The sequence below is a fragment of the Aspergillus sydowii genome (genome assembly GCF_001890705.1).
Source record: "Aspergillus sydowii CBS 593.65 unplaced genomic scaffold ASPSYscaffold_16, whole genome shotgun sequence".
In the NCBI taxonomy this organism is placed as follows: Eukaryota; Fungi; Ascomycota; class Eurotiomycetes; order Eurotiales; family Aspergillaceae; genus Aspergillus; species Aspergillus sydowii.
The window spans coordinates 115761-141612 of record NW_024467874.1 but is presented as its reverse complement, the minus strand read 5'-3'; the positions used below and the strand labels follow the sequence as shown (position 1 = coordinate 141612).

Genomic DNA, 25852 nt, shown 5'->3' with positions numbered 1-25852 from the left:
GTTCTGGTCACGACGCGCAGGTTTCAATGCTTAGGCACTGAACATTGGACGAAACGGCCGTTCTATGTTCAGCAAATGCGTTTGGTGCTAGCAGAGAGTATTTATTTTAAAGAGAAAGAGACTCTCTGTCTCTGGCAATGCACATCAAGAAATCGACAGTCGTAACAAGATTAAAGTGGACACTTTATCTACCAATGCTTTCCGTTCGGTGATGGAAGCCGGGATTGATTCTCCGAAGTGACCCGTTGTCAAAAAGCATGAGCGATTGGGATATGGCTAGAAATGTAGATTCTTCAGAGCCTAATCCTTGTCTTCATCAACAAGAAGAAATGCCTGGCGCTAATGGCAATAGGAGCTATGTTAGCTGAGAGGTGTGAATAACAGGGGAAACGTGATGTAGCAGCTACTGCCATACAACTTGAAAGAGGCAAATGAGATAAATATCTTACGCATAAACATGTGAAGACCTGCTTGTTTGATGTTCGCTATCACGTATGACCGATTTCCCAGCAGTTCGGGAGGCCTACCGGTCCTAGGAGCGATGCAAACTTCCTTGTATCTTGTTGGACCAAGAGAAGAACAGTTCAGTTCTCGGCGACCATGTCATCACCGCCAATACGAGAACGAGTCTAGGTGGGATTCCAGGAAGTTGGAGAAGCCACTCCGCACTAAGACATGACATCGGGGGCCACTACCGATGACATGGAATAGCAGACCGTCGACCCCGCATGTCGCCGGAGTTGTTTCCGATATCTGACAATCTATAAAGCATCAGTATATGGCTCGCCAGCCTTTTGAACATCTTTTCAATGCTATTAAAGTCGTCGTGGGGTCCTCTGTACCCCGTATCTCGCCTGCATAATGGAGTTGCCGGAGCCAATTGCGTACAACATTAAGCCCACAAAGCTCATCCCCAACTCACCAAAGCCCCTTCTGTTGTACAAGAACTGCTTTTTCAAAGACGGCAAAATTGACCCCGTTCTTGCATACGACACCTTCAAGAAAAATGGCTGGGATCCACAGTGGGTGACCAGATATGGTCGCCTCCAGAGATCGCACTACCATGGACAGGCTCATGAGGTAATGGTCGTGCTATCAGGGCCCGGTGCCATTCGGTGGGGCGTTGCGGACCTGGATGATGATCCAGAGAAACGTACATACAGTGGCGTGAATGAGAAAGGAGGTTTGGACATGGTTGCCAATGTAGGCGACGTATTCGTCATTCCAGCGGGTGTCTCGCATAAGAATTATAACCCGAACACGACAATGCCGGAGTCACAGTGCTTAACAGGAGATGCGCACCGTATCGAGTCCGATGACCAGAGAGGATTAGTGGGCAGGCTCCCGTTGGTTGAGTTTACGATGCTGGGCGCGTACCCAAGAGGATTTACTTGGACGTGGGAGGAGGGAGGCGACCATGCTGGGAGGTTTGACGAGGTATGGAAAGTTCCTACCCCAGAGCTTGATCCTGTGTTTGGTGATAAAGGGGGGATCATCGAGTATTGGTATTAAGCACAGATTCGGGCACCAACGGTGTGAATGGTGTCTCTTAACACTGGCGTTGGTTGGCGGGTTGTTGTAATTATCTCAGTAAATTCGCTGCGTTGAACTCCTCAAGGCCAATCGCCATTCTGATTGTAACACGACATGGACTTCCATGTGATTCCTTTTCCTCCGGAAATCCAATATCAATCCATCTCTGACTGAGTCATACTCGTCATTCGGAATAACCTTTCGTATACCAACGGTGTACTAGCTCGCGCACTGGCGTGAGCGTGACTGCTCGGTCGTTGGCGCCGGGCCATATTTAGAAGCAGATTACTCGTAAAAATCCATCCGACCTCGTGTACAGATCCGATCCGAGCTGGATCCAAGGTGTCCAGTCTTGGCGGTGTTGGAGAAGACGGAAAGTGGCGGATTATCTTCTACCTGCCTCACTTGGTTCAAAGTTATAAACATTCATACAGATTGCCTTTATCCCGAAATTCTTTAGTATCATTATTTTTGACCCTATTTTCAAAGGAACGTAACAAAGCGCCGCCACAATCGGGTTAACGCCTTGAAGATGTCGTCTGCAGAAACGGTGGTTGTCGCTGGTGCCGGCAATCTTGCCCAGTACCTAGTCGAGGAGTTCATTGCTGATGGTAAATACCACGTCGCTGTCATTTCGCGCAGCAGCCGACCATCTCTCGATGCTCTCGGAGTGGAAGTCCAAATCGTAAAAGAGTACAGTCGTGAGGCTGTCCTCCCAATCTTGGACTCTTTCAAGACTCGGGTTCTGATATCGACGCTGCACACTGACGACCCCACGGCATACACATCACTGCATGAAGCACTGCTGTTCGCTTGTCGGGATTCGAAATCTTGCAAGCGTTTCATACCAAGCGAATTTCTCGGAAATACTAGAGACTATGCTGTTCCACGCGGGATCTATCGCGCCCGCAGCGCCTTCCGCTCAGTCTTGTTTAGCCAGAAAGACGTGACTTTCACGTTCGTCAACCCTGGTTGGTTGGCCGATTACTTTGTTCAAGCCCCTGGCTCACACAAGACGTATATCCGCCCATTTCCGCAGGGTTGGCCCATTGATTTGGAAAAGCGGACTGTTCGCGTTATTGGCACAGGCGACGAGCCTATAGGTTGGACCGCGACAAGAGATATGGCCAAGGCAATTGTTGCATTGATCCCCCATGATGACTGGCCAGAGTATTCTTGGGTTTATGGTGAGCTGGGCACATGGAATCAGGCGATTCAAAAAGTAGAGAAGTTTTACGGAATTGAACTGCAGGTATCTTCTGGTGCACGCCCTCCTTCCATCTGCAGCTTCCACTGACGCGGTGCAGCGAGAGTATGCCAGCAAAGAATCCATAGCGGCTCGCCTCTCCAATGAAGATGATCTTGACAGGTGGTATGGGGCAACTATCGACGAGTGGTCACTTCTAGGTGCCACTGCCGTGCCCCGCGAGGAAGCCGATCAGCAACGGGAAAAGTACTTCAAAGATGTTGATTTCCGTGATATCGAAGCGCTACTGCTTAGCTCACAGCATGTGCCAATTGTTTGAAGGAAACGGGCTTGCGATGACAAATATCATATTCTCGTGTCGCGACTCGCGATCCTTATCAACGCCCAAGCTGCTGGATTTTCCAGATATAGTGGCCATAACCCCTCATCTACCACCCCGCTTTGAGTGGGATCCCCTGTAGCGTATTTGTGAGATCCTTTCAACTCCACAGAACTGAACACATCACGCTGGAGATGTTTCCTCGGTCGTAGTCGAAGTTAATCTGCCACTGATCCACTGAGATCACAACCATGAGGGACGGCTCAAGTTCGCATGGGTTCCTCCGTTGTCAACAGGCAGACGAGTATTCATTGGTCTAGAAAACGCGACCATTAAATGTGGCGAGGCCTCGTCTCCTGCTGCTTTGGGTAGGAACAAAGACAGAACGCGGGAACTCTAAAGCGCTGAGACCGAGAGACACTATGACAACTAGTGGCGCTGCAGAAATGTATCGACCGCAATCGTGGATCCGATCATTGATTGCTCGCATTCGATATGAACATGCGGGGGAGGCGGGTGTCGTCTCAGGATGGTGTTTACAAGGAGCCATCGATTTTCTGGATTCTGTTCCAGGACCAAGATGGATCAGAACAAACAGCGGAACCAGGACGCGAGACCACGGCGGTCGTACGGAATCACGTGCTGGCTGTTCTTTCTTGTTGTTTTTTCTTCTTCCCCTCCCCCTCCTTCGTTATCGCGATTCTGACAACCGATCGACAATACGGGTCCCTTTGGTTCCATCGAATTGCATCATCGGGTGAACGACGACCCCCCATTGATGGACGACTATCGAACTAGTGCTTGTCGCTTTGATGGGACTTTTGCATGAGCCCGAACCGTGGGGCCCGAACATCGCCGACGCGCCGACACCATTGCTGGGAACCTGGCGGCTGTCACACTATTTCCTCCTCAGCCACAGCCCTCGTCAAAGCGCGCTGATCAATCTTGCAGCTTCGCCACATTTTGGCCCACTTGCGCTCGCCTGGTGAGGCGCCCTGATGGTCACAGTCTTGGCTCGCGAAGCTTTCCCGGTGTATCCATGGTTCAGCTCACGTCAAAATGCCTTCTGGACTACTGTCCCTGTCGTTTAGAGGTCGGAGATCGATCGAAGGTGTGATCGAGCCAGTTTCGCGGCCCACGGGGACTCCCGACCAGACTGCGCCGTGCGTCATGCAGCTAAGGCACTGCGCTGTTCGCTCCTTCTCGGTCCCTGCTTTTTGTTAATTCCAATCGAAGAACCAATGGTTGGCTATCACATGTGTTGGGAGGCGTGGCAACTCAGCTTGCCCGTCTCTATCTTCCTGGACGGGAAAAGGACAAAGTTCTCATTTCTGTCTGTTGGAGACCGGTACTGAACCTTGGTGCCTCATTCCGCTCTCCAATATGACCCATAGCCTGAATTATTGAACGATAGTGCTGTGATGACAATGCAGATGCCTTGCTCGTGACGTGTTCATGCCCTAGGAGTGCTGGCATGAGCTCATTCATTGGCGGGACATGTCGGCCCCTGCGTAGATGCACCCCTCCATGCAAGTCTCCACGAGGGGTTCGAGGTTCATGGTGGGTGAATAAACCTTATGCGTCGGCGGCTGGATGCAGCGATGGGAAGCAGTTGGGACAGACAGCGTAGCCGAGCTGCAGCATGCGAGTGTGGGACCGGCAGCCTTCGTGGTGTTGAAACTGGTATTTAAGGACATACAATCCCACGATTATGAGCATGTCTATCCAAGCTGTCTTATTTCCAATCATTGACTTGATCTTTTTATATCCTGTATATACTGAACACCCCGTTCCGCATAATAATGTCGCAAGCTACTTCCTCAAATGACCAGCTTGATACTAGCCCTTGGGTGGACGACCCCATTGCCATCGTTGGCATGGGATTACGCCTGCCAGGCTCCGTCCGCACTCCCCAGCAATACTGGGACTTCCTGACTAGCAAGGGCAGCGGCCGTAGCCGTGTTCCTGCTGATCGTTACAACGTGGACGCATTCTTCGGGCCAAAAGGAAAGCCAGGCCATACTTGCACGGAATATGGCTACTTCCTTGACGTCGACCTTGCTGCAGCTGACAGCTCTTTCTGGTCTATGCCGCCCAAGGAGCTAGAGCTCCTTGACCCCCAGCAGCGGCTGATGATGGAAGTGGTTTACGAATGTCTAGAGAGCAGCGGGACTGCCTCTTACAGGGGCAAAGATATCGGATGCTATGTAGGTGTGCTTGGCGAGGATTGGATGGACATACAAACCCGAGATCCACATCATCAAGGAATGCATCGTGTTGGTGGCTATGGTGACTTCGCTATCGCCAACCGCGTATCGAAAGAGCTCGGTCTTACCGGCCCAAGTATGACGATTCGAACAGCTTGCTCTTCTTCCCTAATGGCGCTTCACTCCGCCTGCCAAGCGCTATACGTGGGGGAGTGCTCATCAGCCGTTGTTGGCGGCTGCAATTTGATTCTTTCACCACGCATGACAGTAACAATGTCTGAGCACCGTGTGATTTCACCAACCGGCACTTGCCGGTCATTCGACGCCCACGCAAACGGCTATGCGCGAGGCGAGGCCGTCAACGCTATCCATATCAAGCGACTGTCGCACGCTTTGCGTGACGGGGACCCGATTCGGTCTGTTATTCGGTCTGTTTGCATCAACTCGGATGGACACAGGTCTCCTTTGTTTATTCCGAGCCCAGAAAGCCACGAGCTTCTCATTCGTCGAAGTCACCAGCTGGCTGGTATTTCGGACCTTTCTCAAACTGCCATGATTGAATGCCATGGAACGGGGACGATGGTGGGCGATGTACTGGAAGGCAACGCAGTGGCAAAGGTATTCGGAGAGCTAGGTGGGGTTCTGATCGGATCGGTATGAGACACGAAAATCGCCGGAACTCTCCATCAGACGCTAACTGACTCGGCAGGTGAAACCCAACATTGGGCACAGTGAGGGAGCGTCAGGCCTGAGCAGCATTATCAAGATGGTGTTGGCGCTCGAGCATCAGACGATCCCCCCTAATATTAACTTCACAACACCCAGTCCCAAGAGTAAGATTCTGCGTTCGATGTTCCAAGGATGTTCATGCGCTAACATGGGGTATAGTTCCGTTCGGGCCGGCCCGCCTTCGCATCCCCGTGGAATGCGAACCATGGCCAAAAGGCAAAGCGGAGCGAGTTGGGCTCAACGGATTTGGCATTGGAGGAGCAAATGGACATGTGGGTTGGTCGTAAATATTGGTGGTTCATATTAACGATGTTCTTAGGTTCTCCTCGAATCGACCAGGTCCGTAGTTGGAGCAACCCAAACTGATGCCTCGAATTCTGAGGAACCCCAGCTACTTGTGTTCTCGGCAACTCACTCAGAGACCGTAAAACGCAACATCACGAAGAGCTTGGATTATCTGGCTGCGAATCCAGCTCAGGTTCCCGATGCCAGTTATACTCTCGGATGCCATCGCCAAGTTCTCCCGAACCGTGCTTTTGCAGTCGGTTCCGTTGGCGCGTGGGATATTTCCCCGGTCCAAAAGGCAGGGCCCGCGCCGGACCTGATTTGGGTTTTCACTGGACAAGGTGCCCAGTATCCCGGGATGGGACAGGAATTAATTGCCTGCAATGCTATTGCAAGGAACACTATCCGGCACTTGGATGAGGTGTTGGATACTATTGATACAGGGCGGACCTGGTCTATTCGCAGTTAGATTTCCTTTTAAATCTGCCGCCTCGTACAATGATGGCTAATTATTCTACCAGATGAGCTGATTCAACCGGAATCCCCTTCAAAACTCTCTCAAGCAGAGTATTCCCAACCATGCTGCACCGCTCTTCAACTCGCCCTTGTCGACGTGTTGAAATCTCTGAATGTGAAACCTTCGGCCGTGGTGGGCCACTCAGCTGGTGAGATAGTTGCGGCCTATGCCGCCGGGGCGTTGACCGCTGCCGAGGCAATCACCATCTCATACCACAGAGGCCAGGCCGCAGGTGGTGTTTCAAAATGTGGGGGCATGATGGCTGTTAGTTTAGGGCGAGAGCAGGTCTCTCCTCTCCTGACTGAAGGGGTTATCGTTGCATGCGAAAACAGCCCCAGAAGCGTTACACTTAGCGGCGAATCGTCAGAATTGGACGCGATTGCTGTTGAGATACAAAACCGCCATCCTGACGTCTCAATGAAGCGTTTGGCCGTGAACCGCGCCTACCATTCGGGTAAGTTCAGTCCCTTTCATATGCACCAAATCTGCTAACACCTTTCGAAGCCCATATGGAAGAGGCAGAGGACGGCTACCTGGATCGCCTTGCGTCCCTTAAGAAATCGGACAGTGACAAGCAATTATCAGCCGTGTTCGTGTCTTCAGTAACAGGAAAGCCTATCCAAAACGCTGCCGAGTTCGGACCCGACTACTGGTGCCGTAACTTTACCTCCCCAGTTCTTTTCTATTCGGCCGTTACCAACATCCTCGCGGGCGGCCTATCCAATCCAACATTCCTTGAAGTGGGCCCGCACTCTGCACTCTCTCGAGCGCTCCATGATATCGCGTCGGAGACGGGATCAGTCCCGTACATTCCGACACTGGTACGGGGAACTAACGCACACACTTCTATTCTCCGCACCGCTGGGCGGCTATTCCAGTCCACAAAGGTTGAATTATCTTCTTTGTGCAGGGGAACTACGTTAGGCAGCCTTCCGCCCTACCAATGGCAATATGACGGCCGCTTCTGGTCTGAATCAAGGGTTTCCCGAAACTCACGATTCCGCCAATTTCCTCATCACGATATCCTTGGATCCAAAATCCCCGATGGCAACGACACCGAGCCTCTCTGGCGGTCTTTAGTTTACCTTGAGAACGTCCCTTGGCTTCGTGATCATGTCATCGATGACAAGATTGTTTTCCCTCGTGCGTCCTATATCCCCATGGTGGGTGAGGCTATCCGCCAGCTTACGGGAGATAATGATTTCTCTCTGCGGCACGTAACGTTCCTCGAAGAGCCTACGCTTCACGAAAGCCAGGATATGGAAATATTGACACAATTTCGGCCTTCCTCGACTTCAGAATGGTATGATTACACCATTACTAGCCAATTTGAAGGCACATGGACAAAGCTATGTACTGGTCAGGCTAGAGGAGGGCGACACTTTCCTCTGGATATCGTCCGTTTGACCCCTGGACCTCGGAAAGTGAAAGCAGAGGTGCTGAACCGTTCAATGAAGAGAGCAGGAGCAAACCATGGACCTCGGTTCCGCGTCATAGACCAAATATGCACCAGTGTCACGGCGCCAGAAGCGACTGCCGAGGTCATGGACATGCGCGAAAAGATGGATAGCAATTACGCTGTTCATCCCTGTACCATCAGCTCAGTACTCCAGCTGTTCAATGTTGCGAGGGCCGAAGGTCGCAACTTTGATCGCCTGGCTGTGCCGACTTATATCGGTGAACTATACATGCGCTCTTCATCTGGTCCAATTGCAACTCAGTCTATCGTCACGGATACTAAAGGGCATACTTTCTTCGGGGATGCAGCGGGGTTCTGTGACGGCGAGTTAGCCTTTGCCTTCCGCAGGGTTGGCCTCTCTCAAACCGAAAAGCGAAATGATCGTGGACTTGACCCCCATGCCGGTGCCCGACTAGTATGGCAGCCATACATTGACGAGGTGGATGTCAGTGGCCTCATACGACAAGCACCCGGGATGTCAGATAGCCTTGCCCTAGTCGAAGAGCTAGCATTGGCATGTATTATTGAGAGTGAGAAGGAGTCCTGTAATGACTTTTCTGCGCCTCATTATGCCAAATACCGTGAATGGCTGGGCCAGCAGCGAAAACGAGCTGAGCAAGGGGAATACGCAAGTGTTACCTCCTGCAAGGAAATTGCATCAATGTCATCTTTGGATCGAACCCGTTATATCGATCGCCTACACCAGAGAGCACTTCAAACTCACGGCAAAGACGTGGCTACCGCTATAATGCGTATCTACCAGCAAACCGGAGCGATGTTTAACGGACATGCCGATTCCTTGAGCCTGCTAATGAAAGACAACCTCCTTACGGCAGTCTATGGGTTTAAACTGTGTGAATTCGGAGATTACTTCCGTGTACTGTCCCACAATAGGCCGTGCATGAGAGTTTTAGAGATCGGGGCAGGGACTGGCGGCGTGACGGCAACTATTCTGCCTGCGATGCATGGACCGCACGGTGAACGCCTCTATGAAAGTTACGTATACACAGACATCTCATCTGGATTCTTTGATGGTGCCCAAAAGCGCTTCAGCGCTTACGATGGCATTGATTATCGCCCGCTTGATATCACAGCTGATATGGAGGCGCAAGGATTTGATGCATCCTACGACCTTATAATCGCATCAAATGTTCTCCATGCAACCCCGAATCTCCAGAAAACGCTCGCCAACGTCAAATCATTGCTTAGACCCAATGGCAAGCTCTTCCTACAAGAGCTGGCGCCCGTTACCAAATGGATTAACTATATTATGGGCACCTTGCCTGGCTGGTGGCTGAGTACCGATGATCGTCCATGGGAACCCTATGTATCACCGGAAAGATGGGACGCAGAGCTTCGCGCTGCTGGGTTTTCGGGGACAGATTCTGTCGTCCACGATGGCCACATGAATGCTCATATCATTTCGTCCGTTCCAAAAATTCGATCCGAAACGGGAAGACGGGTCACCATCCTCTATGAGAGAACCTCCGATGATTTGAACCTTTTCGTTTCCACCCTTCATGCACGTGGATTCACAACCGATCTCCGACATCTGGGAGACGAACTACCGGCGGATCAGACCGTCGTATCTTTGCTAGAGTTGGAGGCTCCCCAACTGCATTTGCTGAGAGAGAGCAAATACCTTGGCCTGCGAAATATGATCGTCTCTCTTGATACAACACCAATGCTGTGGGTAACGCGGCCGTCTCAGATCGGCTGCTCAGACCCACGGTACGCGGCAACACTCGGTCTCCTGCGGACTGCTCGCAGAGAGCTTGGGGTGACAATAGCTACACTGGAGCTGGATGCACTGGATGAGAAGGCATTCCACGCTGCGTCTCTTGTTATTGACCGTGTCCTTAATGTTGATACTGACTCGTCATTTGATCCTGTGCTCGAATACGTCTACGCACAAGAAACATTGATGGTTGGCAAATTCTACCCAGCAGTGGTTAGTGAAGAACTACTGGAGATTGGGACTCCCGGGGCCGAAAAGACAGACGCAGCAGTGCTCCAGATTGGCAATCCCGGAAAGATTAACACGCTGCGCTGGGAACGCATTCCTGTGGAAAGGTTCACATCTGTGCAGGATTGGGTGGAGGTCCAGACACATGCCGTTGGGCTCAACTCGAGCGATCTCAAGGTGGCCGATGGCGCGCTTGATGCCTCCCTTGGTGTGGAATGCACTGGAATTGTACAGTGTGTTGGGCCTAGTGTCAAGAACCTGCGTGTTGGTGATCGGGTCATGGTGCTGGCAGCTGGATCTGGAGCACTCGCCACGCGGTTTGTCGCTAGTGAGAGACTGTGTACTCGTATGGCTCGCGGGTTGAGTTGGGCTGAGGCAGCTACAATGCCACATGCCTTTTCCACCGCTATGTACTCGTTAATTGATGTCGCGAGACTGAAATCTGGTGATGTACGTCCTTTTGCCCGAGTGCGAGCGCAGCTAAACTGACATTTCCAGGCTGTCCTCATTCACTCCGCTTGTGGTGGGGTGGGACTAGCTGCCATCCAAGTTTCCAGAATTGTTGGAGCCGAAGTACGTTTCAATATTCGAATCTTGAGGTGCACGTATACTAACAGCATAGATCTACTGCACTGTCGGGAATGACACGGAAGCCGACTTTTTGGTGCAACTAGGCATTCCAAAACAGCGCATCCTTAGCCTCCGAGACGGCACATTCGCCCAAAGCCTCTTGGTTATCACTGAAGACCGTGGAGTCGATGTCGTGTTGAACTCCTTAACCGGCGGCCTGCTACACGCCTCATGGCAGTGCGTGGCGGAATTTGGCATGATGGTGGATCTAGCAGAGCACTCTCGCAGCAGGGGCCAGTTGGGTATTGATTTCTCCGAGGCTAACCGCGCGTTTGTAGCTGTTGATATAGCTCAAATCAGCGCGAAGCGCCCAGAGATAATACAGGGGTGAGTTTTCCGCCTGCTGAAACATACGAACTTAAGTTAATCAAATATAGATTACTCCGAAGGTGCATGCACCATTATGCGTTGGGCGAACTAAGCCCGCTTCCATTATCGGAATTTCCGGCTGGACAAGTTCAATCTGCTTTCCGCCACATGAAAAACGACCATATCGGCAAAGTGGCCGTTATCATGCCGGAAGAACCGTCGTTGCTGCCTGTCATTGCGCACCGCAAAACGCCCTCTTTCCGTTCAGACGGTATCCACCTGATCGTTGGAGGATTGGGTGGACTAGGACGTTCCGTCAGCTCATGGATGGCGCTTCACGGTGCGCGGCATTTTATCTTCTTCTCACCGTCAGCGGCAAGTAAAGAACGGGATGACTATGTTCTGGAACTTCGCGCCCAGGGTTGTCGAGTTGATCTTGTTTCTGGCGATGTGAGTAAGGAACAGGACGTCAATGCTCTCATCCAGAGTATACCCCAAGGACTCCCCATCGTCGGCATTATGCAGGCATCCATGGCACTCGAAGTTACCTCTCTTGACAGTATGTCGTTCGAGCAATGGCAATCGTCGTTCGCTCCGAAGGTCCAAGGAACCTGGAACCTACATAACAACCTGTTGAAATATCGCCGTCGCACCGACTACTTTGTACTTTTCAGCTCTTTGGCAGGGCTCATCGGCCAAACTGGGCATGCTAACTATGCTGCTGGAAACTCTTTCTTGGATGCCTTTGTCCAGTATCGGCATTCCATGGGACTTCCTTGCTCCGCGCTCAATATCGGTGTCATGGAAGATGTGGGATATGTCAGTAACCAGCAGCACATCATCGACCATTTTGTCGCTACCTCGGCACATACGTTACACGAGCAGGATCTCCTCGATACGGTTCAACTCGCCATTGACAACTCGCTTCCCTCTTCAGTGGGGCAGAAGCAGGCAAACGGGTGGCAATCATATGTCTCCCAGGGCCAAATCTGTATCGGCCTCCGCAGCAATAGTCCCTTGGACTCCCCAACCAACCGGATATCATGGAGACGTGACCCAAGAATGGCCCTTTATCACAATTTCAACAAAACAGACAAAGACACACCCTCAAACGAAGCTAACAGTAGCAATGATCGGGTGCTTGAACAGTTCCTTGACCAAGTCAAACATGATCCTGAAATCCTCGCGAAGGAGGAATCAGCCAATCTACTGGGCACTGAAATTGGCAAAGCCCTATACAACCTTATGTTGCGTGATCACTCGGATTTGGACCTGGACATCCCTCTGTCATCTCTGGGTGCGGATTCGCTGTTGGCTATTAAACTGAGGGACTGGTTCCGGAGAAGGATTGGAGTTGATATCACTGTTGTACAGATTCTGAGCAGTGGAAGCCTACGGGAATTGGGTCGGGCGGCTGCTCAAAGTATGGTGGCAAACTTCAAGGGCTGAACGGTGACAGGTAGATATTGGAATTGAAGGCTTTGCCCAAGCTCAGAATCGAAATGTTTTTACAATTCAAACAATTTAAGCTGTTTCTACGGAACTTATGGTCCATCTTCTTATTCTGCGGGATTGAATATCTCACCGACAACACCGAGCGTGATTCTCAACACATCCACCCCTTCGTTCCCAGTCCATTCAAACTCTGCGGCGGTATTATATGGAATGTAACCAAAACAATTAATATGGCCTTCCATTGGTCATCTGGCCGGTGGTCCAACTCTGGGACGCCGAGGGAGGCAGTGCTCGCGGAACCACTCAATTCCAAGCCATCATTTCGTCACATCCTGCGCATTCACATATCAGATCCGGCGATGACAGCTGGTAGCTGCTGTCCCAGCTTCACATTGGCGGGGATCTAGCAGAATGCTGTCATTGACATCTCGGATCCGGAGGCCGTTGTCTCAACCACGGATCGCCACTGGAGTATTCGATGGAAAACAAGACACAGCCACGATCTGGGATATCACGAAGGGTCTACGTGCTGCCGCTACTATCTGCGCTTGTGATGAAATAATGAAGTCGTATGACACTTATTACTGATAGATCAGAAGTTCTAGGAGGATATCTTCTCTTTGCCCAAGACTGCCTCCGAACGAGAGTGCATACACAAGCCAACAACAATGTCGGAAAAAGATGAAAAGGAGTCATGGTCCGATGATATACTATCATCCGAACTGCAATCAGAAGAAGGATTCCGTGTCGTTGATAACAAATTCGCCTTTTCGCCAGGCCAACTCAACAGGCTGCTGAACCCCAAGTCCGTCCGTGCCTTCTATACACTTGGTGGACTAAAGGGCCTTGAGTATGGACTACAAACAAACCTGGCCGCTGGCCTCTCAACGGCAGAGACCATTCTACCGAGGTCTGTCACAATAGACGAAGCGAGACAGCTAGCCTGGTCAAATAAAGCGATCGCCACCTCATCGTATTCCCACGGGAGCGGCATTCCCCTACCATCGCAGCCCTCGAAAGACTCCGTCCAATTCACCGACCGAACGCGAGTCTTCGGTACGAACGCACTCCCCTCTGCACCGAAGAAGAGATTCCTCCGTCTCCTATGGGACGCCTATAACGACAAGATCATCATCCTCCTCACCATCGCCGCCGTTGTCTCCCTTGCCCTCGGTATATACGAAGCCGCATCGGGTCAATCCCAGGTCGACTGGGTTGAGGGCGTGGCAGTGTGCATTGCGATTGCGATCGTGGTTTCCGTTACGGCAGGGAATGACTGGCAGAAACAAAGACAATTTGGAAAGTTGAATAAGAGGGTATCTTTTCTCCAACAGGGCACGATATATATGGATAGAGCTGATTAGGTGGAACAGAAACTCGACCGCGAAGTTAGGGTTATCCGCGACGGACGAACAGTACGCGTGCACATTACTGAGCTCACGGTTGGAGACGTCGTGCATCTGGAGCCTGGGGACTCAGCGCCTGCAGATGGAGTTGTGATCACAAACCATGAGATTAAATGCGACGAGTCCACCGCTACCGGGGAGTCAGACCACGTTGAAAAAGTTAGCGGTTATAAGGCCTGGGAAACGCTCCAGGATGCGCCACTCGAGGTTGACGTGGATCCATTCATAATATCTGGGAGCAAGGTGCTTGAAGGGCTGGGAACGTATCTCGTCACCAGCGTTGGGCCTCATTCAACATATGGGCGGATCATGGTCTCGCTGGGGACTGAGACAGATCCGACGCCGTTACAGGTGAAGCTTGCGCGGTTGGCGAGCTGGATAGGATGGTTTGGGCTGGGGTATGTCCCTCTTATACCTTTATATTGATATCTGGACTACACTAAGTAATATTAGTTCCGCCTTACTTTTATTCACCGTTCTGTTCATCCGGTTTCTCGTCCAGCTATCCGGCATCTATCAAAACGATACTCCGGCCGTTAAGGGTCAACACTTTATGGACATCCTAATCGTTGCAGTCACCGTCATAGTAGTGGCAATTCCAGGTATGGCATTCCCCTCCATTTCCCTATACTATTATTAACAAGAGTAGAGGGACTCCCACTGGCCGTTACGCTGGCACTGGCCTTCGCGACAGCCCGCATGCTGAAAGAAAACAATCTCGTCCGTTTGCTCCGTGCATGCGAGACCATGGGAAACGCGACAGTGATATGCTCCGACAAGACGGGGACACTAACTCAGAATAAAATGTCTGTCGTTGTGGGATTTTTCGGTGCCCACGAGGTGTTCGGTCGACGCCCATCCGATCTATCAGAGCCGTCATCGATAACGGTCTCAGATGCTGTTGCAAAGTTCCCTTCTCAGTTCAAGGAGCTTCTCATTCATAGTCTAGCCTTGAACACCACGGCCTTTGAAGAAAAGCGCGATGCAGGGAAGGAATTCGTTGGGAATAAGACTGAAATTGCGTTACTGCAACTTGCAAGTGAACACCTGGGTATGAGTCTGTCTGAGGTGCAAAAGGAGAACAAGATAGAACATGTTTACCCTTTCGACTCGTCGCGGAAGGCCATGGCGGTGGTATATCAGTTACCAACTGGATATCGGATTCTCGTCAAGGGCGCTCCTGAACTTCTCCTCGGCGCTTCTACGCGAATGGTGCAATCGGCCACATCAAACGACGCAGGAATCCCCAGCGGGCTGATCTTAGATGAAGACCACCGGTTCATATCCAGAACGATAGATTCCTACGCCAAGTCCTCCCTTCGAACAATCGGGATTGCTTATCGCGACCTTTCCTCCTGGCCACCACCAAACAAAAGTCAACATCCCAGCTTCGGTGAGATATTAGAAGACATGACGTGGGTCGGGGCATTCGGGATCCATGATCCACTCCGTCCAGAAGTTACAGGGGCTATTTGGAACTGTCACTCGGCTGGAGTGCAGGTTAAGATGGTTACAGGTACTTTCTAGAATCGCCCACTCTACTTGGACAATGGTAACGGAAGCAGGAGACAATATCAACACCGCGCTCTCTATCGCCGAAGAGTGCGGTATCAAGACCGACGATGGCATAGCGATGGAGGGCCCCGAGTTAAGAAAGCTTGATCAGGAGCAATTGGATCATGTTGTCCCTAAGCTACAGGTCTTAGCTAGGTCTTCACCGAATGACAAGGAGCTTCTCGTGAAGCACCTTAAACGGCTTGGAGAGATTGTTGCGGTCACTGGTGATGGCACCAATGATGGGCCTGCCCTAAAGTCTGCGGACGTTGGGTTCTCAATGGGCATGAGTGGAACAGAAGTAGCGAGAGAGGCCAGTTCCATTATCCTGTTGGATGACAATTTTACGTCCATTGTCACTGCTATTTCCTGGGGAAGGGCCGTCAACGATGCTGTGGCCAAGTTCCTTCAGGTATGCATCCCTTCTCTATGGGCCGATACTGGAAACTGACGAAGCAGTTCCAAATCACTGTTAATATCACTGCGGTTCTGCTCACTGTGATAACAGCAATATACAACAGCAGAAACGAAAGCGTCTTCAAGGCTGTACAGCTTCTGTGGCTTAATCTGATCATGGACACATTCGCTGCTCTAGCTCTGTGAGATCTTCCTTGTCTCAACCGGTGCATCCAGGAACTAATTAATTAGCGCTACCGATCCCCCAACGGCGGATATCCTCAAGCGCCCTCCAACTCCACGCCACGCCTCGTTATTCACTGTCACAATGTGGAAGATGATTCTCGGCCAGTCCATCTACAAGCTGACAATTTGCTTCGTCCTTTACTTCTCCGGCAACAATATACTAGATCTCGATAAAAGCTCTCCGCATGAAATGCTCGAACTGGAAACGATCATCTTCAACACCTTCGTCTGGATGCAGATATTCAACGAACTCAATTGCCGACGTTTAGACAACAAATTAAACATCCTTGAAGGCATCCACCGGAATAAGTGGTTCCTTTTTATCAATGTCCTCATGGTTGGTGGCCAGATATTAATTATCTTCGTCGGGGGCGCAGCATTTGGTGTCACGAGGTTAAGTGCGCGGCAATGGGGGATTTGTCTGGGATTTGCAGTCCTCTGTATCCCGTGGGCAGCTATTCTCAAGTTCGTTCCAGATCGGTATGTAGGTGTCTTGATTCGCTGGTTTTCGAAGTCCGTCAGGGCCGTTTGGGTGCCAATAGGAAAGACGTACACGGCGGTGGTGCACGGGATGAGGAGGTGTATAAGGCCGGCAAGTGCGAGGCGGCGCAGCGGAAAGGCTCGTGTTATAGACGAAGAGACGCCGACTGGCACCATATAATAGGTGGCGTTGAATCTTCTTGTTGACTTCAGTCGCCCTTTCCACACTTATCATATAGCCATATCATCTGTCGTCTCTGTATGAACTGCTTTCCCTCACTTAGAAGAGAATATACACAACGTGGACTATACCAGTAGCTTACCCGCAGAGGTATTTCTCATGGTAGCCAGATATCTTGACTATGACAGCACACCACTCTGCAACTGCGCCCTTTTGTGCAGCAGATGGCAAAGATTGTTCGGGCCCATCATCTCCGTCAAGGTGGCGGATGTTCTCGATAAATTCCAAGTTGGGCCTTGGGAGCCCTAACGCTATGCAGGCATTGCTGACTACCTCGATGACCTTCCGTGCAATCTCGGATCATTGTAGCTTCGCGCTTGTGGGCACAGCCTGCTTTATCCGTACGCTGGGCCTCCTTACCTTCCTATGGCGAAACGTTCCCGGCCAGGTTTCTGCAAAGTACCTGTCGTCTCCTTCCTATAAGCCTTCGGAGCAAGGCTCTTCCTTTGGACTTCTGGTGCTCTCTGGACGAGAACTATAGACCTAGAAGAAGACCCATTGGTTGGCCAAACCTCAGGTTCATAGACCATGGCGATGACTCCATCCTGCAGTTTATCCGTAAGTCTAATTCCTCTGTTTTCTATCATCTTGCTTACGAGAAGCTAAAAAAAAAGACACTAGCCGACAGGGAGCCCTCAGCCTTCCTCTCATTCCGAAGCATGCTACGACCACCTCTATAAGCTCTTTGCCTCTATTGGTTACTCCACGAAGTATATGCCTCATGTATAAAAATGTCAAAGATGCAACCTCGTCGACTCCACGGCCGCTTTTCACATACTCAACTGGCCTAATCACGCCCAAGGGGGGCCTGTCTTGGGATTCAACAATGGGTTACACGCCAAACGAATGGGCAGCGCGAGCCTGTTTCGATTGACAGATATCTGAACTAGTGAAAAGTCTTAGCCTCTCAGGCCGTATTTCATCTCAGTAACTTAACTTGACGAAGAATGCATCTGGGTCGTGCCATGTCCCTCCGGGCTGGCAGAAGGTGGTGGAGAACAATCCACGCTACTCCGACTTAACAGCAACCACACGCTATTCTACCCCTTCCTTAGTAGTGCTGATTTACTATGTCTGTTATGGGATTTATAATAGCTGTCTCCGAGAATGGGCAGGATGCAACTCTATTCATAGTCCACCGACTCGATAGCCGAAGTTTGCTGTGTACATCCACCTCCAATCTGCTCCTATATAACTCTATATAACTGTTTTCCACTTCCTAAGTGTAATTTTATCTCCGAAATAGCCAGCTTAGTCTTGTCGGAGCAAATTTCTAACATGCTAGATGTAAACCGCGCGCATTCCGAGAAGCAACCGAACTAGGTAGGGCATATGCCGCCACCCGCACAAGCAAAAGGCAAAACACGAGATAGAAAGTCTAGACTCGGCTGCACAGTCCGTAAATAATAAATATCAAGGATCGGATAGTCTAGCCATGCACTGCTTGACCCTATTGAGCCGGGTTGCGGACGTGAACTGACCGACGTCTGTCATATGACATTCCAGTTGAGACCGGGATCGATTTGCCGAAGCAAGGTAAAGAGGGATTCCATGTTTCAAGACTGGTGCGCACAAGGCGTCCCGTTGCATGTTTCTTCTAGTACTCGTAGCAATAGGCTGCTCTGTCGTTGTGGCTGGAATGCTGCGCAGCGTGGAGGAATGCGAACATACCAATACCACCTCGCGTCGGCCAACTATAAACAATGCCTGGAGCAGGCCGCGCTTTTTTCTCGAGTATAAATTGATGTAGCTGTCAAGGAAAAGAAAAAGCTTTCTAAGCCTGCATACCCATTGTTCCGGTACTGATATCGTTAGTTCGTTATTACCCACTGAGGGTCCAACAACCATGAAGCTTCCCACCATTTTCACTGCCTTAGGGCTTCTTCTCACCCCTGTCCTCAGCGACAACACGCTGAACATTGTCGCACATCCAGACGATGACCTCCTCTTTCTGAACCCCGATATCCTGCATGATATCAGCAATGGTTACACCCTGCGAACGGTATACCTGACCTCCGGGGATGCGGGTCTAGACTGGCCATACTGGACCGGTCGACAGGCGGGAGTCCTGGCCGCATACGCACAAATGGCCTGTGTCGAGAGCGTCTGGAACGAAGGCAGTATCGAGTACGCAGAGAACTATGTGGCGCTTTACACGCTTCGCGACAAACCAGAAGTCTCGCTGGCGTTCATGCATCTTCCGGACGGAAACATTGACGGTAATGGGTTCGATCGGACAGACCACGAGAGTTTGGAGAAGCTGTGGAAAGGGGAGATTGACCGCATCTACGCGATCGATGAGTCCGGCACCACGTACACGAGAGGCGAGCTCATCGACACGCTTCGCTATATTATTAACGAGTTCCGCCCGGACAGCATGAACTCGTTGGATTACCTGCATGACTTTGGCACCGGAGACCACAGCGACCACACCGCCACTGGGCTGTTCGCAAACGAGGCGGCCATTGCGGCAACAGAATATCCTGGCACTGTCATCGCCTACGAAGGCTATCCAGTTAAGTACGAAGCGCCTAACGTTGATGGGGAGGACCTGGAAAGGAAGAAAGCCGCGTTCTATACGTATGCGGTCTACGACCCCGATGTTTGTACAAGTGATGTGGCTTGCACTGGAACGGAATACGCAGATTGGTTGCAGAGATTGTACACTGCGAACTAGGCTAGGCACAACAAGCTGGCTGCCATCAACCGCCTGAAGAAAGCCTGTGACCACTGAATGACAGGCGCGATGCTGCATCGGGCGATACGCACTTGGTGTTCATTTTTGACTTGAAATTGATACATTGTACATCGAAGTTCTCTGCATACATGTTAAAAAGGCACTTCAGATAGGATCCCAATTACCCAGGTTGAGTTTACTCACAAACTATAGTGGGGTAAGATATAGCGTAGGGCTACAGTGGAGCTGTAGACAACTAAATTCCACGCTGAAGATTTTTTCGTCATCGATTTTGGTCATCGACTTTGGTACACTTCCGACGTTTCAAAAACGGGCCAACTCGATTGTGGAGGCAAAGCGATATTAGTAGTCCATTATGAACTTGCGGCACACTTGGAATTACGCGCGTGGAGAGCGTGCGCATCCTGCCTTCCTGCAACGCTCGCTGTGCGACATGCTTAGCCACATGGACAATTCACCCGGATTACCCCCCATCCGACCTACGTGAGGTCGCCAGCCTTTGCACTGTTCGGGCCACAATAGCATTGTGGATCCGGTTATTGGACGTGTCGTCGGACAATTCTGAGTCTCCAACGATCATCCGCGAATATACTCCACGAAAGCGACATTTTCGCGAGTAGTCCCCACTGCCGCGATGCCGTCGGCATTCAAAGCGGGAAAAGCAAATTGGCCGAGCCAGGCGTGCATCCCGAATAGGCAGTCCACCAGTTCACTCGCTGTGCCCACTTTCTAGGACTCAATGAGCATCCCCCCAGCCTCATTCCAACTTTAGAGCAGGTAGTGCCGCTTTGAGATGGTGTTCCGCAGTTAAACATCCTGGTGCTGGCGCTGGCACACTTTCGGCATGACTTGCTGATTTGCACCTGTGACGACGGCAGATACCTGACCAATATCATCACTAAGGGAATCAATTTGAACCGCTATCTGAGCCTAAGATATGCAAGGAATTCTGTTTTGAGTATAGTGCATGTTGTGTCGGGCCCAGCTGAGAGCTCCTGGGAGGGAGTCAAGCTATCGGGGTGCGATTTTCTGCACTATGCACGTAAATCTAGCATGCTATGGGTTGCAGCGAGTCCTGCTCTTTGCGAGCCAAATATCATGCCAACCCCAGTGTCCGGGGTCTTGGGTAGCTGAAGCGCGAGCACAGTGGAGGCCGCCCTAGTGCGGGAGATGCTACGGCCGCCAGGCGACTAGGTGTCTTACCGATTACCCGGATGAGGGATACCATGGTACGTGCATGGCTTGAAGCCCAATCAGCCATTCTCTTGGATGCCCGCGCCCATCTGATTTGTCCAAAGAGGGATAATCCGTTAAAGTATATGCACACCCAAAGTCGACATAGGTTGCGCTCGGACGAAAACGTTTCTTTGCTGGGGCGGAAACCAACGACTACTGCCATCGCTGAGCCACGCCCACCTCGGATTCGCGGCCTGGGAAATGGGAATGGATGACAGTTATGATGACATTGTCGTCCCCGATGCCATCCATTTCCCCCACTTGCCCACCAAGGTATTCATCTGAGATACCTGTCTTAGACATCTATCCCAGTCATCTTGGCCCTGACCAAAGTGCTTGGCAAAGGGCCATCGCACGGCCCTGGGAGACAAAAGATAACCATCCCCGGTACAGCACCATCATCCTCCCCACTTCGGCTTCATATAGACCAAATGCTAATATGACCGGTGCCAACCTAGACCTCGCCCCATTGGCTGTGTCCGTTCCTACCCCGCGTCCAACCGCAGAGCCGCGAACTCGCTGCAGAAAGGCCTAAGAGCACATGCGGTAGAATCAGATGTGTAACAACGTTCGGGGTCGTTTTGGAGTCTGCGGCCATGAGGCAACCGTGTATATCGCGCGGTGTCGGCCCGCGATGCAGAACCGAGTGATCTGCCCTCCAAGTCAGCGCGCCGACGTTTGGGATTGGCAAGAGGATAAGGACAATGAGACATGTCCATCCTGCAGGGGAGACACACCACCGGAGACTCCGTGAGAGGCTAGCAATGGAGGGGAGCTATGAATGATGTTGGGAATCTTCAAGAGGCATCATGGCTTGATTTTTGCAAGCGTCCAGATTGTTTTCACATTTCCATGACGAGTTTCTGCTCTTTTCTCATTTCAGAGACGAGCTCCTGTTCCGATCGTCCGCCCCAAGTGAGCGATGCAGTCTGGGATCTCGCCTTTTCAGTTGATCTGTCCCGTTGAATGAATATCCTACTGTTTATTAGCCATGTCTTTGGTTCGCTCAATACCCAGTTAATGCACCATTCATTGCCCTGGCGGCTCGCGAAATAGACCTGATGGGCTATTCGTTTGACATCATTTGGAGACAATGCTTCTCTGACGTTAAGATCAAAAATAAACCACCGGTTTATTGGCAGGCTGGAGTCAAAGTCTGCTGGGATGTGGACATGGTCGTAAAAAGCCGGGCGGGGAATGGAGTGGAACTTCCGGCCGAGGATGTCCCTACAGACAGCCTCTCCGAGCGCAATATGGCGGCACTGGGGATGTCCTGGGATATCAGAGACGCAAACATAGACGACAATTCGCATTGGATGCGTCATGGTATCAATAGTGATCGAGGACAAGATTATGGAGATGGACAGAGCCCGGAGAGACGGAGGAGGAGAAGGGGCCTTTGTTTGCCCCAGAGCAAACAAAAGGACCGCAGGGTCATCAGTGCCGGAGCTCGGATAAATCCAGACCGGTCGGACGTGTCATTTGGGGGAGGCGACTGTGCTCGCAGAATCAAGCTCCGTCGTCTCATTCGGCGCTGCTCGTGCGCTGCAATTCCATCGACAAAAAAAGTCCTGGCAGGAACAGGCCGCGTTTAAGTTGTCAAGCTTCAGGATCTGGTCGGGGCTGTCCCTGAGATCCCCGGACACTGCAGAGGCACTAAATGACCCGGACCCTCTTTTAGTGGGTGTTTAACGCTGGACTATGCGCTGGGGATCCTTTGGGGTCCACGGTTCAAAAGTACCTGACCCGGGGGAAGAAAGTACCAGTACCTTGGTTCCCATTCCATTTCGCGTGCTGGACGTGTACTGATACATCTCGTCCAATGGCAGTCTTGAAGCCAATTGACCTCTGTGAGTTGTCCTTACAATTCCAGACTCATCTTCTCACACCGAGCGCGGGGATTTCTTCTCCAGTCTTCATTATATCGTCGATATTAATATTACTCTGAACATATAGTGAACGATTATTACCAAACACGAGCGGCCAGATACTCTTTTTGCCTATCCGTTATTCCCTCCCTCAGCGCCGTTTGCTATGTCCCATCTCCTTTCCCCTCGGTCCAGCGACAGTTCCCATCAAAACTGGCTCTCACGTTAGCACAATTCACCCGCTAAAGGAGGGGGCGTCCGCTCACCATCCCAATATGTGAAAGAGCTTGAATAATTTCCCCAGAAGAATCTATGGTGGTCATCATGCCAATCGGCGCCGCCCCAGAACGGAATTAGACGTCGCAAGCTCCATGGAAAATCGTAACCTGAATGCGCATCGATAGCCTGCAATTGACGCAGGGCCGTCCACGCCAACACCGTTATCAGATGCACGTTATCCGTTACATAACCGAGAAGAAGCGGGGGGCAGATCGTGCCGAGACCCAGGAAGAACGTTTCCGCAGGGCTGGCATATTCGGCAGCCAAGCCGAATGGCGCGGCATACTGATGGTGGACGCGGTGGATGGAACGATAAAGTGGGCCCCAGTGCATGGCTCGGTGCAACCAGTAGTGGTATGTGTCTTCAACGATGAAAAAGAACGCGATTTGCGCCGCGATGACCGAGAGCTTGGGGAAGGGGAGTGTGTAGTGGACTCCGCAGAGTTCCATCATTGGGTGGAAGAGGACGATTAACGGCAGCTCGATAACAAAGTGAATTGCGAGGATGTACTTGACGCAGGTCCATTGGTCGCTAGCTGACGGTGGTCCTTTGTGGTCTTGTATCTTGAAGCGACGGAAGATGTTGGGCAGGGCGTCGGCGATGGCCCATGGGAGGCAACGGCCGAAGTAAATAAGCTCGTGGGCAAGGAAGGTGATTATTCCTGTCGCTTATCAGTATTATTCTTTGCTGATTTTATTTTACTTACCAGTTGCGAAGACATCGTTGCTCCAGAAGGCGTAGTGCGCCCACCACAGCTGCTCCGGCCAGGATAGACTGGGATCTTGTTTGGCGACATGGACAAGATCAGGGTAGGACATCGGATCGGAAGGCAAAGTAATGTTGGCCATTGTGATACACTCCCATGCGAGGTCGCAGATGTGGTGAGACTACATAACGGAATTTTCTTTTCTGAGATATTTGTACTGTTGTGCGGTCTCTGGTGTCGGTGTCGAGCAGATCCCGGATGGTCTGATCAAAACACACCACCCCGGATCCCAAGCCGGACCCTTACCTCGCCACAATCTTACCAGGAGGTTCATTGGTTCATATGGATCAAGGGTTCAGTTCACGTACGAGACGGCATCTACCTCATCCGACCGGAATTCTATGCAGTTGCCTAGCTTGATATTGGGATGTCTCGTCTTGGCCTCCGCATGCTACCTTATGCTATTTCATACCGTAATTCCATTGCAGTCTGGAACGGTCCACACCATTCAGGATTCACGCCATGCGTTGTTTTATTTTCTCCTTGTACAGCAGATCAGATCCATAGGCAGCCTCTTTTCTACATGCAAAATCTGTCGTGCCTGCCGCCATGCCGAAATACAAAGAGCCCAAGTAAGTAGTAGAAAAGGTAATTTCATCACCTATACTTGTTACTATTTCACCTCGTAAATAGTACCAAGTATTCCTAGTAATAGAGGATATTGTTGTGATTTGCTGACTATGGTACGATTCTCACATATGAGCCTCTCTGCATATATATGTTCTAACAGTGTAGAAAGCAAATGGAATTTCCGGCTCATAGGCAGCTCTATATATTGATAGTTCTCTACAAACATGAATTGGACCGTCCCAACTACATTCAGTAATTCGTCAATAGTTCAGGCTTCCAAGATGTCCCTGGTCCCTGGAACTTCCATGCTAAGCAGTGAGACCATCGATGGGCTGAATCGTGCCGGGTCTTCCCAATTTCTCAAACGAGCGCACCACATACTCCTGTCCACGAACCATCAGCCTCTTCGGAGTGGCATCCAAGGGAAATTCTATGTCGCGCTGAGTCGGTAATTCTGTCCCCTCTGGTCCTAACAAGTACTTAATCTCAAATCCTCGTCCTCGAACGAACTCCTCGCTCCTTGCACTAACCTCCCCACCTTTCTTTACGACAAGTTGCGTCTCCCCAGCAGGTCGAACAAGAACTTGATTCTGACGAAGAGCAATGTATGTTCCGCCAATTGCACCGATGAATGTTCGGGTTACCTCCCTTTCTTCGCCCTCCCGCAATTGCATTGCAGCTAGCTCGCTTTCGAGAACGAAGGCAAACAATTTCGTGTGCCCTTCTACTTGACGAAAAGATAACTCCCTCCACACCTCCTCGTAATTCCTAGTTGGCGCACCAGGAATATCAGGCCGGGGCATAACGCCCACCTCCAAATCATCGCCGTTTGGAAGGGGTGAGAAGGTACCGCAATCAGCCACACCGAACGCGTTTCGCGAGTCAACTTCATGGGTGAAGAGGACCTCATCTGTCATACATTGTCAACCTACTGTGTCCGACTAGGGGTTTAAGCAGATCGCGCACTTGAGCCTTTATCTTGCAGTCGCTCCCCCGCAATCGCCCAGTCGATCGTGCCGGTGGCGCGGTCGACTCGGAGGTCGACGTACCAGTTGCCCACCGACATGACGAGGGTGTCTGTATTCTCGAAGGCGGGCTCTGGCGGCCATCGCAGGGAGACTCTTGTCGATAGCCGGCAATTCGTCATTGCTTCGATAACGGCTTTGAGATGTAGCTGATAGAGATTCGCCCCCCTTGGGTTTTCCGTGGTAGGTTCACGACCACATGACTCCTGTCTCAAATCAACATTGCCAACTTTAAGTCTCCAACAGGTCGTTTCTGTTATCAGCTTTCCCCGCACAAAGATCGCTTCGGTAACATATATCGATAGTTATTGGCTGTTCTTCTTACTCCAACTTTCGGCTCTCCTCGAGTTTCCCCTTTGGGATTGTAGAGGGCTCGGTGCTTGGGGTGCTTATCATAAATGCTACTCCAATCCGCATACATAACTCAACGCGCATTCATGGGTCGATCGTCCAAATATACAAGGACTATC

The 25852-nt window shown here is 51.1% G+C and overlaps 8 protein-coding genes across 8 annotated transcripts; 6 read left to right on the top strand and 2 right to left on the bottom strand.

Annotated features, from left to right (window-relative positions):
- Nucleotides 1-861: 861 nt before the first annotated feature.
- Nucleotides 862-1512, top strand: ASPSYDRAFT_94545 (cupin domain-containing protein; the record flags this gene model as incomplete). Its single annotated transcript, XM_040852983.1, has 1 exon — nucleotides 862-1512. The coding sequence occupies one exon, from the start codon at nucleotides 862-864 to the stop codon at nucleotides 1510-1512; it is 651 nt and encodes a 216-aa protein (XP_040697144.1).
- Nucleotides 1513-2065: 553 nt separating this feature from the next.
- ASPSYDRAFT_94544 (uncharacterized protein) lies at nucleotides 2066-3059 on the top strand (the record flags this gene model as incomplete). The annotated part of the gene is made up of 2 exons (XM_040852982.1): nucleotides 2066-2785; nucleotides 2841-3059. 2 exons carry the CDS (start codon nucleotides 2066-2068, stop codon nucleotides 3057-3059), a joined length of 939 nt encoding a protein of 312 aa, XP_040697143.1.
- A 1802-nt stretch (nucleotides 3060-4861) lies between these two features.
- Nucleotides 4862-12610, top strand: ASPSYDRAFT_94543 (type I polyketide synthase; the record flags this gene model as incomplete). Its single annotated transcript, XM_040852981.1, has 9 exons — nucleotides 4862-5920; nucleotides 5976-6099; nucleotides 6155-6267; nucleotides 6315-6744; nucleotides 6802-7251; nucleotides 7302-10672; nucleotides 10721-10795; nucleotides 10845-11179; nucleotides 11230-12610. The coding sequence occupies 9 exons, from the start codon at nucleotides 4862-4864 to the stop codon at nucleotides 12608-12610; spliced, it is 7338 nt and encodes a 2445-aa protein (XP_040697142.1).
- A 674-nt stretch (nucleotides 12611-13284) lies between these two features.
- On the top strand, nucleotides 13285-16879 carry pmcC (putative calcium transporting ATPase (Pmc1); the record flags this gene model as incomplete). Its single annotated transcript, XM_040850062.1, has 7 exons — nucleotides 13285-13932; nucleotides 13990-14420; nucleotides 14476-14624; nucleotides 14672-15538; nucleotides 15588-15988; nucleotides 16036-16175; nucleotides 16225-16879. 7 exons carry the CDS (start codon nucleotides 13285-13287, stop codon nucleotides 16877-16879), a joined length of 3291 nt encoding a protein of 1096 aa, XP_040697141.1.
- A 1789-nt stretch (nucleotides 16880-18668) lies between these two features.
- Nucleotides 18669-19846, top strand: ASPSYDRAFT_212146 (PIG-L family deacetylase). The gene has a single exon (XM_040844028.1). The coding sequence runs from the start codon at nucleotides 18786-18788 to the stop codon at nucleotides 19614-19616; it is 831 nt and encodes a 276-aa protein (XP_040697140.1). The 5' UTR covers nucleotides 18669-18785; the 3' UTR covers nucleotides 19617-19846.
- A 1917-nt stretch (nucleotides 19847-21763) lies between these two features.
- ASPSYDRAFT_50835 (uncharacterized protein) lies at nucleotides 21764-22853 on the top strand. The gene is made up of 3 exons (XM_040848162.1): nucleotides 21764-22638; nucleotides 22703-22723; nucleotides 22830-22853. Exon 1 carries the CDS (start codon nucleotides 21935-21937, stop codon nucleotides 22466-22468), a length of 534 nt encoding a protein of 177 aa, XP_040697139.1. The 5' UTR covers nucleotides 21764-21934; the 3' UTR covers nucleotides 22469-22638; nucleotides 22703-22723; nucleotides 22830-22853.
- Nucleotides 22854-22892: 39 nt separating this feature from the next.
- Nucleotides 22893-23869, bottom strand: ASPSYDRAFT_94541 (sterol desaturase family protein; the record flags this gene model as incomplete). The annotated part of the gene is made up of 3 exons (XM_040852980.1): nucleotides 22893-22954; nucleotides 23008-23682; nucleotides 23728-23869. The coding sequence occupies 3 exons, from the start codon at nucleotides 23867-23869 to the stop codon at nucleotides 22893-22895; spliced, it is 879 nt and encodes a 292-aa protein (XP_040697138.1).
- Nucleotides 23870-24665: 796 nt separating this feature from the next.
- ASPSYDRAFT_72834 (uncharacterized protein) lies at nucleotides 24666-25645 on the bottom strand (the record flags this gene model as incomplete). The annotated part of the gene is made up of 2 exons (XM_040850674.1): nucleotides 25324-25645; nucleotides 24666-25267 (listed from the first exon to the last, which is right to left on the bottom strand). Exons 1-2 carry the CDS (start codon nucleotides 25502-25504, stop codon nucleotides 24666-24668), a joined length of 783 nt encoding a protein of 260 aa, XP_040697137.1. The 5' UTR covers nucleotides 25505-25645.
- Nucleotides 25646-25852: the final 207 nt, after the last annotated feature.